We start from the raw sequence: 15956 nt of genomic DNA on the forward strand, positions 1-15956 counted from the left end.
TGAACAAAGCCCCAAGTGCGATCACCAAACGGGTACAGCATCTCCACTTCATGGAGGGAGGAAGTGCGGCACCACAAAAGGCAGGGAGGGGCTACTGATGTGTGCACTTTGGTTAGCAGAGCTTGTCTTTACAACCAAGGGTGGGAGCTGTACACACCGCGGGAGCAAGCGGAGTCAGAACGCATCTCCCCGAGCACACAGGAGAATCAAACCAAACCTCAGTGAGGGCGCAGGGAAGGACCAGCCCTACCCGGAGGGCGTGAACAGAAACTTGCCCTGAAATAGGGATGGAGATCTGGGGCAAAGGGAGAATTTCTGGAGAACACAGTGGCTGCAGTGATGCAGAAGGAGGGCGCAAAAAACCCGTTAGCTTCCTACATTCTTCTCACAAGGCACTAAATGGAGCCGTGACACCACTGTCCGAATGGTCTTTTTAACCAGAGCAAAGTCCAACTGCTCAAAACTGAGTCACTACCCGGGAGAAGACAGGGGCCTTCCAAAGGGAAGATGTACTTTAAGCTTTATTGGGAAATGTAAAAAATTACATTCAGGGGATGGCCAGGTGGCGTAGTGGCTGGGATCGTGCACTCCGCTTTGGCAGCCCAGGGTTTGCGGGTTTGGATCCCGGGTGTGGACCTGCACACTGCTTATCAGGCCATGCTGTGGTGGCATCCCCCATGCAAGAAATAGAGGAAGACCGGCAACAGATGTTAGCGCAGGGCCAATCTTCCTTACCAAAAAAAACCCCACATTCAGAAATTTGATTCAGAATCATCCCACATGCACTGTAAAATGAGACCCTTAGTGCGTGGAGGTAAGGTATTCTAATGACGTAGCTGGGCATACTGCAGTTAAAACACAACAGGTGCAAAATGAAATTCTAACTGGGCCCACCATCCACTGTCACTGAGAATGCAGGACATGAAGAGACACAGGAGATGGATATGACGTGTGTCCATATCACACATTGCTCCTGATGATTTGCGATATTTTAACGTGGCAGAACACTCTTCTCTAGATTAGATGTACATCAAGACAGTGCAATCCACTACAAACCTACAGGAGCTGCTTCTTAAAGAGCAACAATGCGCTTTTGTGCAAAAGGCTACGTAATTGCCATCTCCCGGAGACGCCGGGGCTCTGCCCTCAGGCTGCTGCGAGTGAGCGGCAGGAGCAGCGGACTGTGCTGTGCAGACGCCCACCTCTCCCTGGTGAGCAGGGATGAAAATCATTTTGAAAATATACAGCAAAGCCACGGCAATTTTTTAAAAAGTGGGGTCTATCTGATTTAGTAATTTCCCTTCCCATGATGTGACGATCCTATTTGCTCTTCCTGATAGGATCGCATTCTTCTATAATATTAGAGGCCTTCCTATCGCTTTAGGGAGAAACTTACTAATTTTGAGCAGGCCGTCGCTGGGCACTGGAGGGGCTAATGAGAGTGGGAATATTCCAGGGGCCTCACGTGGTTGTGGGGGGTCTCCCAGCAGGACCAGCCGCTGTGCGGATGGGGATGCCCTTCCTGCCCACGTGCAGGGTCCACAGGCATGCATGGCCTCAACCAGGCCCACATCATGGCCTCTTCCCCAATTTGCACTGACTTCCCTCCTGAGACCTGATGGCCTGCAGCCCACATGTGGTGTGACTGGGGTGCAAAGGTGCCCTCTGGACTTTTGGGTATGACAGACGTGTAGCTACCCCTCGCTGTGGCCCAGCCCCGTCCTCTGGGGAGCATGGCTGCTCGGGGTCTATGAACCCCACTTTCAGCAAAACCTGAACACAGACGCACAGGAGGGATAAGGACACAAAAGAGCTGAGGGACAGACCCATCCCCCGGGGAGACACACCCGAATGTGGTGAACTATCGTAGGTCCCAACGTTGGGCGGCTTGCATGCTTGCCTGTCAGATTTCAACACACCCACTGGTCAGGCCCAGGAGGGCAGGACCTGGTAACAGAGCACAGCCTTGGGAGATGGTTTGGAGCCCAGCACGTGCATCCTTTCAGAACGTAAGCTCCACGTGGGGGGGCTCTTGGGTCTGTTTTGCTCCATGATGTACTCTGGGTACCTTGAAGGGCGTCCGGCAATCACTAGGCACCCAGTTCACCCAGTTCCTGAATGAACGAATGAGTGTCCGCTCACCCCTTCTCTAGGCTTCGTCCTCCTCTGTGCCCTGTGACAAGGGGCTCCCGGGGCTCTGTCGCATCGAGAGGGCTCTCGGTGGCGTATGGGAAGGCTTCCCTACCACCTTCACCAAAAATGGGGTGTAGGGGGCTACCAGTGGTGCCCACGCCTCTTCTGGAGGCTCCATCACAGATGCGTCCTTTCCTCCCCACCCCACAGCCCAGGCTGCCTCGGAAACACACTTCAGTCAATATCTGACATGTGGCCCCTGAGCACAGTGCTGAGGCCCACCCACCGACTGTGGCCGACCTGACACCCACGTTGATGTGAACTTACAGGATTGTTTCTCATCGCTCCTCCCACTGCCCGTGCTGCTTTGGGGTTGCCTGCCAGGGCTGCTAATTGCTGGTAAGAAATCATTTCTCCGAATTTCACAACCTTCAGCAGCTTCCATAACACCTGTCTGGTGAATGAATCTGAAAGGAAGAATGCAGAATGACGTTATTTGGACAAATGGCTCCAACAGCTCTGATATAAACAGCTGCCAGTCCTGAAACAGGAAACACACTGACACAAATAGAGGTGTTATACTCAGCTAAAACCCGGGCTCCACACACAGTCCTGTCACCATGTCACCTGGCACGGAGGACTGAGCGTGAGGTAGGCCACAGAGCAGGCTGGCCCCTTGGCAGGCATGCCCTGACTGTGCATCACAGATTTGCGATTTCCTTCCATCCTCCCTCGTTCCATGCAGGGCTGCGTGATGCTCTTCCCGTACTCGGGCATGTATAAATTAGCTGGCAGTTCAATTAATAAGCACAGAAGGCCCTGCCTGCCCACCGACTTCGAAAGCTTTGGTACTGCTGGTTAATTTCCAACTTCAGCTGGGACGCAGAAGGAAAAAGAAGCCAGGGGCCGGGCTGTGATATTACGCTGGCTGTCTACATCCAGCAGTGAGCAGGCTCAGAATGCCAAACACCATGGTACACAGGGGCTGGCGGTGACCCTGGCTACAGCCATCTGTAATGAAGAGAGCTGCAAAAATAAAATAAACTTTATTCCTGTTTTAATTGACTAGCCACATGAAATTGCATTTGCTCTTCATCCTGCTGCAGGAACGAACAGGTGAATGCCGGAGAACATTCCCCGTCTGCCTCCAGGTTTTCGGGTTGTTTTCCCACTGTGGAGTTTTCGGGAGAAAAGCCCAGGCACGAGGAGCAGGCCCCGTCTGAATCGATACCTATTGTCTTTCCAAAGGGGATACATGGCTCCGGAGCACTGGACACGGAGCTGTGGCCCCCACGGTGGGGGCGCTGAGCCCTCCAGGGGCGGGAGTTCCTGACGGCAACAACAAAGGGACAGCTTCCGTGGGCAAGAGTGGTGTTCCGCAGTGTGTCCATAACAGCACTAATTACACTCGGTGCCAAGCTGGCAAAGTGCGATTTGGTTCTTAAAGGAAACACACCCTTACATGCGTGTTAAATAATAAAAATCACTTCTTAACTGAAGGGAATGATAATCACTTCACTGGGAAAAAAATCTGTTTAGTCTTTATTATAACATTAAGCAAATTAAACATCAGCATAATCCAGGTGATACTAGAAAAGGGTCATCAGAGAAATTAACTTTGTTGTTCATTAATTTACATGGATTAGTAGAGGGCAAAAAGATAGCAAATGTGCTCTAGTTTTTTATGATATAATTTCAAACTGTACACCATTTGTGGCAGGAGGGTGACTTTGGGGTTAATCAGACTGATTTGTCCTTTTAATTGCTTTCTATTCAAAGAAAATTCATTAGATAATGTTCTCTTCAAAATTCATGAATCAATTTAACTGAAGAAACCATGTTAACAGCTTCGGGTTCATTAGCGCATGCAGTTGTGTTACTGGCTGAGCGCTGGGGGGGTTTCCTTAGGCAAACAGACTCTGTTTACTATGATTTCTTCAGAAAGGGTTTGGAAACCAAACTGTTAATCATTATTATTGTTGCTGTTGTTATGCCCAACTCTAAAAAAAAAGGAAGCAAAAGGAAAACCGAGGTGGCCTAGTGATAACTTGGAGAAAAAGAGGTTTCAGGGACAGCTGTCTTGGAAAAGAAACAATAAAAGCCACACGTCGATACTCCACGAAGCAGAGGCCAATTTCCTGCCTTCCTCGGAGAGCACAAAGTTGTTGGTTTTTGTTTTCCGTGTTTTGACCCAGGGAGAGGATGCTGCCTAGATTTTCCAGAAGAACAGCCTGGAAATTTACTAAACCTGTGGGAACGCAACGAGAGGTATGCGTGCAAACTGAAGTGGAGCGCAGAGCAGTTCCGAGAACCCGGGGCCCCTCTCCAGCCCCGTCTGAGCGCCAGCCTTGAGGGCTGCCCTGACGAATTACTGCACAATCACAGAGCACCTCTCGTTCCAGTGTAAAAGTATCGCGTAATACAACAATTCTACGTCCAGAGATGAGCAGATTTTATCAAACATTTTAGCTTCACTCTCCATTTTTCATGGGAAACCACTTCTCACTCTGTACATACTAGGCAATATATTAGGAGAAACAGCTCAAAGAAGGCCATATTTAGCAATCAAGCGCATCATTTTATAAATGTATCTGAAAACTCAATTTCACCCTGCAGGCAGCAAATGCATTAATTAGTTTGAGCAGCTCTCAGAGACAGTGCTTTTGACCCCAACCTGCACAAAATCAGATGCTGAAATTGCACCAATTTTTGAGGAGGGGGCCAATACTTTCAGTTGTTAAATATCATTCTGAAATGTAGTAAAACCTGCTCATAAAAATTAACATACATTGATGTGGAAAATATATTTTCTTGAGGTTGAGGTGACTACATAAGTCCTTAGTAGCTGGACCATCATTTCAGGTGGTCCAAAGGGGCACCCATTAGAATGTCATCCTTTTCTCTCGCATCAGAGTCCTCCCCAGAGAGCAGGCCATGAGCCCAGGGCTGTGTGGAGTGACCTCTGTACACCACATTCTGGATCTTCCTTTCCTATACCGTCTCCCCCTCCTTTCTCCTGCCTGTGCTGGGGTCCGGGTACCACGGGCTGTGTTTACGCTGTGGGGTCAAGCTAAGCTGTGTTGGAGGATGACCTGCTTCATAGGGCTCCCTTATCTTAAGGATATGGTCATTTTCATTTTGGCTTGGTGGCTACTTAAACAAACCCATGGTGACCACCTAACCCGACCAAGACTGTTTTCTCAATTCTCTACCTGGATGGTAAGTCATCAGCCAGGAGGCGATTTCATGTGAGCTCTTCTCATGCCACGTGGGGAGTGGAGATCAGGGCAGGCAAGTGCAGCTCTGATAAGGGAGACCTGTTCCTTAGGAACACTGGGCCCAGGAAAACACTGGGAGCAGGGCAGGAGGAACCAGCCAGGGCACAAGGCAGACACCAGCGTCCAGTCTCTTAGCTGAGTCGCTTCCTCCCCAGGCCTCCGTCTCCTCCCCAGTGATAAACTCCATCACAAGGGCTCTCTGGACAACCATGACCGCCCACTGCCGGGCTCGGAGTCCAGCTAGCTGAAGGCGAGGGTGGGCCTGGAAGCCAGTTCTCTTCTTCACTGAGGCTCAGACTCAACCACCTCTTCCCCAGTGAAGGAGAGCACTGCACTTCTGAGTTCTTGGGGTAGTCATTCTTTTGGGGTGACCTTTGTTGTGGGGTGCAGTTTCCTAAGGAGGGCCTGTGATTCAGCTGCCCAGGTTTTGGGTTTCCCCACCACCAGGGTGCAGCAAGCAGGGACACTCATATGCAGACACACAGTGCTCCTGGGGCCAACAAGGCTGGCTGCCCTCTGGGCCCCGCCAAGGGAGCATCTTGGTAGCTGTCCTGGGGGCAGGACGGACGCTGCCGGCAAAGGCCGCAAACCTGCTCTGCCCCATCCCTGGGCACAGAGAGCAGAGCCTGAGCTCCTCCAGGATTTCCTGCCACAGCACCAAATGGCCTGGTATCCACGACACGGGTCACAGCTATTTGACAGGTTTCCAACTCTCTGAGGGCTTTCCACTTCCAGGACTCACCTTCTCTTGCCTCTGGCACAGAGGGAGTGCCCAGGCTGGGACAAGGGAGCTCAAGATAACCCGGGAGTGCAAAGCCAGGTTTCTGATCTGGTGAATCCAGAGGAGTTTTGATACCCTGTGTTTCTCAAGTGTAAACAGAGCTAACTTGACCTGCTGTTACCTCACCATCGAAGCAGCCAGAAGGAACCTCCTATAACGAACCTGGGGGGAAAACATGATGAAGTAAACAGGAGTTCCAGGTAAAATGGAGCAAGCACACTCCACCAGTTTCCTGATGAATACCAGTACAAAACCTGGGCAGGACGCAGACGACAGCTATGGGAGGCTGTGAAGAGTCAACAGCAGCAAGCAGATTGGGGAAGAAGGCAAGAATTCGAAGAAACACTGAAACAATGGATGTGTGTGCCATTTTCCCCTCTGTTGTCCCCAGCCTGGACTCACTGCCGCCTGAACCCAGGAGGTGGCTCTGGTGCAGCGCAGCCTAGGCACTCTCATCCACCCAGGGCACGGGGAAGGATCTCCCGATGCTCAGAGAGAGTGAGGAGTCACTCCTTCTCGGTTACTATGTCTGAACTCTTGTACCTTAGCACTAAGCAAGCCCGTGGTGGTGGGGGTGACACACTGGGGGGCTGGCAGAAGCCTAAAGCTCTGAGAAGGATGTCCCTTTTGGATGGGAAGAGCTGTGGTCCCCAAAGGTGGGCAGACCCTGTTCCTTTTTTCCTCTTTGTGGTGCTGCTCTGCCCCAGGTGTAGGCACACTTACTAGAAGCGTCTGGCAGAGACACTTCCGCCAGCGGTAAGCCTGGGGTAAGACCCAGCTTTCTGAGCAGGGGACCAAAAACGGGCTCCCTGAAAACTGGAAAGTCCCTCAGAGACTGTGGAGAGAGTGCAGTTTGGGAAAGCACACCAGTAAGCTGTTTATAAATTCCTGGACTCACCCCTGAGCTGTGCATGTGCGGATCTGACCCCAAACCAAAGACTCTGAGAACTGCTATAATGATCAGGCCACTGCCAGGTCCCAGACTGGCCACGGAGTGATGCAGAGGAGGAGAGATCTGAAAAGGACTATGGAGGCTGTGAAAATGGAACTGACACTGAAGCCAGAACCCACAGAAGCCTGGTGGGAACCGAGGCACTGAATCCGACCAGGGTGAGTGCCTCTGAAACAGGAATGTCAGCGTTATCCACAGGACTGACACAACACCCAGAGTCTCCGAGCACAAGGTTCAAAAGAGTCAGGACATCATCCAAAATTACTTAGCACACAACTAATCAGCAAAACCTCAATTTGCCTTGGAAAAGGTAACCAACAAATGCCAAGGCTGAGATGACAGAAGTTGAAATCACCTGACAATGTATCCCCCAGCTTACTGAAGTACAAGTGACAAAGAAGACTGTGAGGTATTTAAAGGTAGAACGAGACGATTTAATATACGTCATCTAACAACAACGTTAAAGGATCTGTAATAAACATGCTGCAAGTACCAAGGGAAAATACCACTGAAGCAAATGAAAAGACACAAAGTTTAAAAGAAACAAAAGTCGTAAACAAGAATCAAATGGAAAATTTAGTATTAAAAAATACCAAAACCAAAATTAAAAAACTGTGGTGCGTGGGCTTAATAGCAGAATGGAGACACCAGAGAAAAGAGTCAATGAAAACGAAGACAAGTCAACAGAAATTATCCAATCTGAAAAACAGAAAAAATGTTAAGAACAAACAAACAACAAGAAACCAAAAAGAGCCTCGGGAACATGTGGGACAAAGTCTAAAGGTCTAACATTAGAGTTACTGGAGTCCCAGAAGGAGAGGAAAAAGAGTATAGTGTAGAAAAAAGACATTCCAAGGAACAATAGCTAAACATTTTTCAAATTTGGCAAAAGATATACAACTACAGATTCGAGCAGTCCAGCAAATGGCAAACAGGACTCACCCAAAGAAATCCACTCTCAGACATATCATGATGAAGCTGCTGAAATCTAAAGATGAAGAAAAAACTCTTGAAAGCAACCAGAGAAAAACAATGCATTATTTATACAGAAACAACGATTTGAATGACTGTAGAATTCTCATCAAAAACTATGAAGGCCAGTAGGAAGTGAAACAGCAATTTTAAAGTGATGAAAGAAAAGAACTATCAACTCGGAATTCTATAGCCAGTTTAAAAAAAAACACTTCAGGTGTGAAGTTAAGATAAAGACACTTTCAGATAAAAAACAAGGATAATGCATTGCCAGCAGGTCTGAGATAAAAGAACTGCTAAAGGAAATTCTTCAGCAAGAAGGAAAATGATGCCAGAAGGAAGCTTGGAATATTAGGAATAAGGGCAGAACAAAAGAAAAGGTAACTGTCTAGCTAAATATCACAGACTATTCTTCTGTTGAGTTCTTTAAAATATGTTTGATGACTGACAGCAAAATCATGACACTGTCAGACAGGATTTTGAATCTATGTAGATATAATACTTAAGACACTATAACATCACAGAGGAGAGGTAAAAGGATCTATACGACGGTAAGATTTCTACATTCCACTTTAAGGTGGCAAAATATTGATTCCAATTAGACTGTGAAAGTTAAGTATGTAAGTTTTATAATCCCTAGAGCAACCACAAGAAAAACTATAAAAAGAGACGCTATAGTCAGAAACGTAACAGACAGATTAAAATACGAAAAAAAATGTTAAAATAGCCCAAAAGAAGGGAGAAAAGGGGAAAGAGAAATGAAAAACAGAGGGAAGAGAGAGAAATAATAAAAAATTATGCAGTAACAATAAAATAATAAAATGTAATAAATAGTAAGATAAAATAAATGTTATATTTAGATATAAATCCAATCATATGAATATTTATATTAAATATAAATGGTCTAATTAAATCAGTGAAAAGATAGCATCCTAATGGATTAAAAAAATAACCTATGTATGTACTGTCTAAAAGAAATTCACTTCAAATAAATATAGGTGGGTTAAAAGTAAAAAGATGGAAAAAGATTTATCACGGAAACACTAACTTAAAAAAGTTAATATCAGACAATGTAGACTTAAGAGCAAAGAAAATTTCTGGAGGTAAAAAGAAATATTACCAAGTGCTGAAAGGGACAACTTACAAAGACGACATATCAACCCTGAATGTTTGTGCACCTGACCACAGGGTTTCCAACACATGAAGCAAAAACGCACAGCACTGAAAGGAGAAGTGGACGAATCTACAGTTACACTTGGAGACTTCAACACTTCTCTCTTAGTAATCGACAGAAATAGCTGACAGAAAATCAAGGATGCAGAAATGAAAAACACCATCAACCAACTAATTTTAACTGATATTTACAGAACACTCCACCCAATAACAGAATGTATACTGTTTTCAAATGCACATGGAACACTGACCAAGATATACCACGCTCTGGGGCAGAAAACAAACTTTAGCACATTTAAAATAACTGAAATCATGCAAGTTACATTCTCTAATCATAATGGAATTACACTAGATATTAGTAACAAAAAGACAACAAGAAAATCTTGAAACATTTGGACGGTAAGTAAGCCACTTCTAACTAATCCCTGGGTCATAGAGGAAGTCTTAAGGGAAATTAAAAAAAGAAATACATTGAGACCTAGCTCTGATAGCCTAGGAGTTAAAGTTTGACACTCTCCCCTCTTCGGCGGCCTGGGTTTGGTTCCCAGGTGTGGAACCACACCACTCATCTGTCAGCTGCCATGCAGTGGCAGCGGCTCACATAGAAGAACTAGAAGGACTTACAACTGGGATATACAACCATGCAATGGGGCTTTGGAGAGAGAAAAATACACTGAACTGAAAGAAACTAAAAGTACAGCATATCACAATTTATGGGACACAGCTAAAGCAATATTTAGAGGGAAATTTATGGTATTAAAGGCTTATTTTAGACAAGAAGACAAGTCTCAAATTAATAATCTAACCTTCCAACTTATGAAAGGATAAAAAGAGCAAAATAAAACTGAAACAAGATAAAGGAAATAAGGGTAACAGTAGAAACTAATGAAATGGAAAACAGAAAAATGATAGAGTAAAATACATGAAATCAAAAGTAGGTTCTTTGAACAGATCAATAGAATTGATAAATCTCTAGCCAGATTGGTAAAGAATAAAGAAAAAAACAATTATCAACATCAAGAATTAAAGAGGGGATGTGACTACTGACCTCACAGACATTAAATGGATAATAAAGTACTCCTACGAATAACTCTGTACAATATTCAACAATATAGATAAAAAGATCAACTTATCAAAACCTACAAACTACCAAAACTCATCCACAATGAAACAGATAACTGTAACAGTCTTCAACTATCAAATAACTTGAATTCATAGTATAAAATCTTCTGAAAAGGAAATCTCTAAGGCCAGATAACTGTACCAGTAAATTCTATCAAACATTAAAAGAAGAAATACATCAATTCAGCATGATCTTTTCCAGAAAACAGGAGAGGAGTGAACACCTCCCAAGGCATTTTTTGAGGCTAGAATCACTCCAATATCAAAACCAGAAAACTATAGATTAGCATCTCTCATGAACATAGATGCAAAAATTCTCAACAAAGTATTGGCAAATCAAATCCAACAATATATAAAAAGAATAAAACATTGAAATTGAGTGGAGTTTGTCCCAGGAATGGAAAGCTGATTCAATATTTGAAAATTGAATCTATATACAAAGCTACAGTAATCAAGACACCGCGTACTGGTGAAAGAAGAGATACAAAGATCAAGGGAACAGAATAGAAACAGACCCACACAAATACAGGAGCAGAGGCAATTCAATGGAAAAAGGTGGTCTTTCCAATGAATGGTGCTGGAACAAGTGGACAGCCACATCCCAAAAAAACGAATCTAGACACAGACAAGCATCTTCTACTAAAACTAACTCAAAATGGATCAGAGACAAAAATCTAAAAGGCAAAACCATAAAACTTCTAGAAGATAACAAAGCAGAAAAATCTAGGTGACCTTGGGTTTAGGGAAGAGTTTTTAGATACAGCACAATCCATGAAAAAAAAAAGAAAAGGATAAGTTGGATTTCATTAAAATTAAAAATTTTTGCTCTGCAAAACATGCTGTTAAGACATTCAAAGGACAAAAAAAAAAAAGCCACAGGCTGAAAGAAAATACTTGGAAAACACATATCTGCTAAAGGACTTGTATCCAAAATACGCAAAGAACTCTTTATAAACTCAACAGTAAGAAAATAAACAACCCAATTACAGAATAGGCAAAAGATCTGACGGGACACCTCACCAAAGAAGATATACGAACGACAAACACGCATACGAAAAGATGTTTAACATTACATGTCATCAGAGAATTACAAATTAAAACAAATAAGACACAATCACACATCCATTTGAAAGGCAGAAAAACCAAACCCAAACCAAAAACCCTGACGGTACCAACTGCTGCTAAGGATGTGGAGTAACAGGAATGCTCATTCGCTGCTCATGAAAATGCAAAATGGTACAGTCACTTTGGAAGAAAGCTCGGCAGTTTCCTACAAAGCTAAACAAAGGCTTACCATATGAATCAGAAATTGTACTCCCAACTATTTACTCAACTGGTTTGAAAACTTATGTCCACACAAAAACCTGCAGGTGAATGTTTATAGCAGCTTTATTCACCTAGCCCCAAACTGGAAGCAACAAAGATGTTCTTCAACAGGTAAATGAATAAACCATGAAACATACAGACAATGGAATATCATTCAGTCATAAAGAGTAAACTATCAAGCCACAGAAAGATGTGGAGGTCCCTTAAATGGATATTGCTAAGTGAAAGAAACAAGACTGCAAAGGCTACATGCTTTATGATCTCAACTATATGACATTTTGGAAAAGGAGAAACAACAGAGACAGAAAAAACTTTGTACGCAGTGTATGCAAATAAAAACATTTAGGAGACTGGAGGGTCTTAGGGAGGAATGCAGACTGTGACAAGAGAATCTAACTATATTACAGACACATGAACAAGCCCACTAAAGTGGGTAGGCGGGAAAAGTGGTGACCTAAGTAACTCTGGAAATGAGTGGAGTCTGTTAAGCCTAAAGGCAAAAGGAACTGTACAGACACCCTGTACCCTAGTTGATAAGCTGTTTCCCATAGGGGTACAGGTTAAAAATTCTGATACTGCTATACAGTATACTGGACTTGAACAATTAGGTGAATGGATGGCGGAAAGTGGGAACCAGTTTCTCACTGTTGGAGTGTGAGTTTATAGACAAGCAAGGGTACGAGACTAGCATGATCTAGTAAAGGATTAGAGTTGTACCAGTCAGTATGAACTAATGTTCAGCTTAATATAGGTACAGATCAAGGTCAACGTCAACAGTGATATATCATAATGACAATAAGTACCCTTGATATGATTTCATGAAAATGGTACTTTACCTCCGTGGACTTCCTCCCACAACCCCATAGTCCCAGTATAATCACTAGAAAAGCATCAGATAAATTCCAATATAGCAACATTCTACAAAATTCCTGACCAGTACTACTGAGAACTCTCAAGGTCATCTAAAACAAGGAAAATCTGAGAAAACATCACAGCTAAGAGAAGCCTAAGGAGATATAACAATCAATCAAATGTAATATGGTATCCTAAAGAGGATCCTGCAACAGAAAAAAGATGTTAGGCAAAACTCTGAATAAAGTATAGACTTTAGTTAATAATAACGTATCAACACTGGTTCATTGATGGTAACAAATGTATCATACTAATGTCAGATATCAATTCTAGGGCATAATGGGTGTGTGGTATCAGTGAACTCTTTGTATTAATGTCTTAATTTTTTCTGTAAATCTAGAACTGTTCTAAAAAATAAAGTCTATTAAAAATGAACTAATATGGTCCACTATATTAACAGCCTAATGAAGAAGAATTCATAATTATATCATTTGAGGCAGAAAAACATTTAACAAAATTCAACATCCATTCATCATAAAACCTCTCATTTAGGAATACACGGTAACTTCTTCAACCTGATAGAGACATTGACCAAAAAACCCTACAGCTAACATCATACTTAATTGTGAAAAGCTGAATATTTTTCCCCCAAGACTGAGACAAAAGCAAGGATGTCCACTCCTATTCAGTGTCATAGTGGAAGTTCTAGCCACTGTAATAAAGCAAGAAAAGGAAACAAAAAGTCATATATTTGAAAAAGAACAAATAAAACTGTCCCTATTTAAAGATAACATAATTGCCTAGGGGAAAATCCTCAGGAATCTACAAACAAAAAAGAAATCTCTGTACTAATAAGTGTGTTTAGCAAGGTGACTGGATACAAGGTCAACATACAAAAATCAATCACAGTTCTATGTACCATTAATAATAGCTCCAACCAAAATTAAATACTTAGATATAAATGTAACAAACTATACATAAGATCTTTATGTTGAAATGACAAAATGTTGATAAAAGATACCTAAATAATTTGAGAGACATACCATGTTCATGGATAGGAAGTCTCAATATTATAAAGACCTCGATTCTCCAAAAATTGATCTAAAGATTTATTTCCATTCCAGTCAAAATCCCAGGGAGATTTATTGTAAATATAGACAAGCTGATTCTAAAACTTACATGGAAAGGCAAAGGAACTTGAATAGTTAAAACATTTTGAAAAAGGTAAAAAAAAAAATGTTGGAGAAATCATACTAACAGGTTTTAAGATGTACTGAGCTGTTACAGTAATCAAGATAATGTGGAATTTGTAAAGGGATTAACACATAGATTGACGGAACTGAATAAAGATTTCCAATATCAAATCCAGAAAACCACCCACACAAATATGTCCAAATGGTTTCTGACAAAGGTGCAAAGGCATTTTAATGGAAAAAGGATATTTTCAAAAAGTGGTGTTCGGGGGCTAGCCTGGTGGCTGAGTGGTTAAGTTCACATGCTCCACTTCAGCAGCCTGGGGTTCCCCGATTCAGATCCTGGGTGTGGACCTACACACGGCTCGTCAAGCCATGCTGTGGCAGCATCCCACAGAGAAGAAATAGAAGGATTTACAACTAGGATATACAACTATGTGCTGGGGCCTTGGGGAGAAAAGAAAAAAATGCGGAGTTAGAAAACTGGATATACACATACAAAATATTGAACCCTGACCTAAATCTCACATCTCATAAAGAAATTAATTCAAAATAGACCATATATATAAATGTAAGACTTGAAACTAAAAAAATTTAGAAAAAAATATAGGAGAAAATCTTTTTTTTTTTTGAGGAAGATTAGCCCTGAGCTAACTGCTGCCAATCCTCCTCTTTTTGCTGAGGAAGACTGGCCCTGAGCTAACATCCATGCCCATCTTCCTATACTTTATACGTGGGACGCCTACCACAGCATGGTATGCCAAGCAGTGCCATGTCCACACCTGGGATCTGAAGCGGCAGACCCTGGGCCACTGAAGTGGAACATGCGAACTTAACTGCTGCGCCACTGGGCCAGTCCTGGAGAAAATCTTTGTGACCTGGAGTTAGGCAAACATTTTTAGACATGCCATCAAAAGCACAATCCATAAACTACTAACTAAATAAACTGGACTTCATCAAAATGAAAAGAAAATTGGTCTGTGAAAGTCAGTGTTAAGAGAATAAAAGCTAAGACACAAACTGGGAGAAAACATTTGGAAATAACATATCCAAAAAAGAATTTATATCCCCAAAATACAAAGAACTCCTTAAACTCAACAACAAGAAAACAAACCACCTGGGCCAGCCCCTGTGGCCTAGTGGTTAAGTTTGGCATGCTCCACTTCGGCAGCCTGGGTTTGGTTCCAGGGTGTGGACCTACACCCCTCTGTTAGTGGCCATGCTGTGCTGGTGGCTCACATACTACAAAAAATAGAGGAAGATTGGCATGAATGTTAGCTCAGGGTGAATCCCCCTCAGCAAAAAAAAAAGAAAGAAAGAAAGAAAGAAAAGAACACAAACCACCTAATTAAAAAATGAGCAAAAGACTTGAACTGGCAGCTCTTCAAGGGGGATATATAGATGGTAAATAAGCACATGAAAAGATGTTCAACCAACCACTAGCGAAACGCAAATTAAAACCACATCAAGAGAGCATTGCATACCTACCTATTAGAACGGCTATAATAAAAAAAAGACAAACAAATGAAGGAATACCTCTATAGTGGACTACGACTCAATAGTTAAAAGGAGTATGTATCTAAGCTATAGATACATACGACAACTTGGATGACTCTCAAAGGCCTTAAGCTGACTGACGACGGAAGTCAGGCTCCAAAGGTCAAATGCTGCCGAGTCTACTTATATGACATTCTCAAAAACCATAAGCCACGGTGATGGAGAACAGATCACTGGCTGCCAAGAGTCGGTGGGGGTATGGGTGTGTGGGGGGGTGGCAGCTGTGCCTACAAAGGGCCAGCAGGAGGGCGTTTTTGGGGTGATGGAACTCCTCTGTGTCCTGATAATGGCAGCAATTATGGAATTCTAAACATGTATGAAAATTCATAAATGAAAAAAACAGATGGGGAGAAACACATTTTCTAGTGACCTTTTTTTTTAATGAAAGGGAGTTTTCTCCCCAAAGTTCAATAGGCCAGGAAACAGTACTTCCTATTTAAGATGGAACCTAGTCACCTTCTCTGCCAAATCTTTCCCCTCTGCAAGCTCTCCTTCATCCCTCCGATGCTCTCAAATGATACTGTCATTACAGCGGTCCCTTTTACTAGACCAGCTTGCTGAGGGCGAGGACCCGCCTTATGGGTCTCCACCCCAACAGTTAGCGCTGTGGCTGACCC

The 15956-nt window shown here is 43.2% G+C and overlaps 1 protein-coding gene across 8 annotated transcripts in view; it reads right to left on the minus strand.

Moving 5' to 3' along the window:
• The window catches only part of MGMT (O-6-methylguanine-DNA methyltransferase), a 300883-nt gene that overhangs the window by 6226 nt on the left and 278701 nt on the right, over window positions 1-15956 (minus strand). For all 8 annotated transcript variants that reach the window (XM_014733367.3, XM_023637016.2, XM_070250877.1 and 5 more), the window contains one exon: window positions 2461-2600. In XM_014733367.3, the coding sequence (XP_014588853.2) occupies window positions 2461-2600 (140 nt within the window). The remainder of the gene's footprint in view (window positions 1-2460; window positions 2601-15956) is intronic.

Source organism: Equus caballus, chromosome 1, assembly GCF_041296265.1.
Source record: "Equus caballus isolate H_3958 breed thoroughbred chromosome 1, TB-T2T, whole genome shotgun sequence".
Lineage (NCBI taxonomy): Eukaryota > Metazoa > Chordata > Mammalia > Perissodactyla > Equidae > Equus > Equus caballus.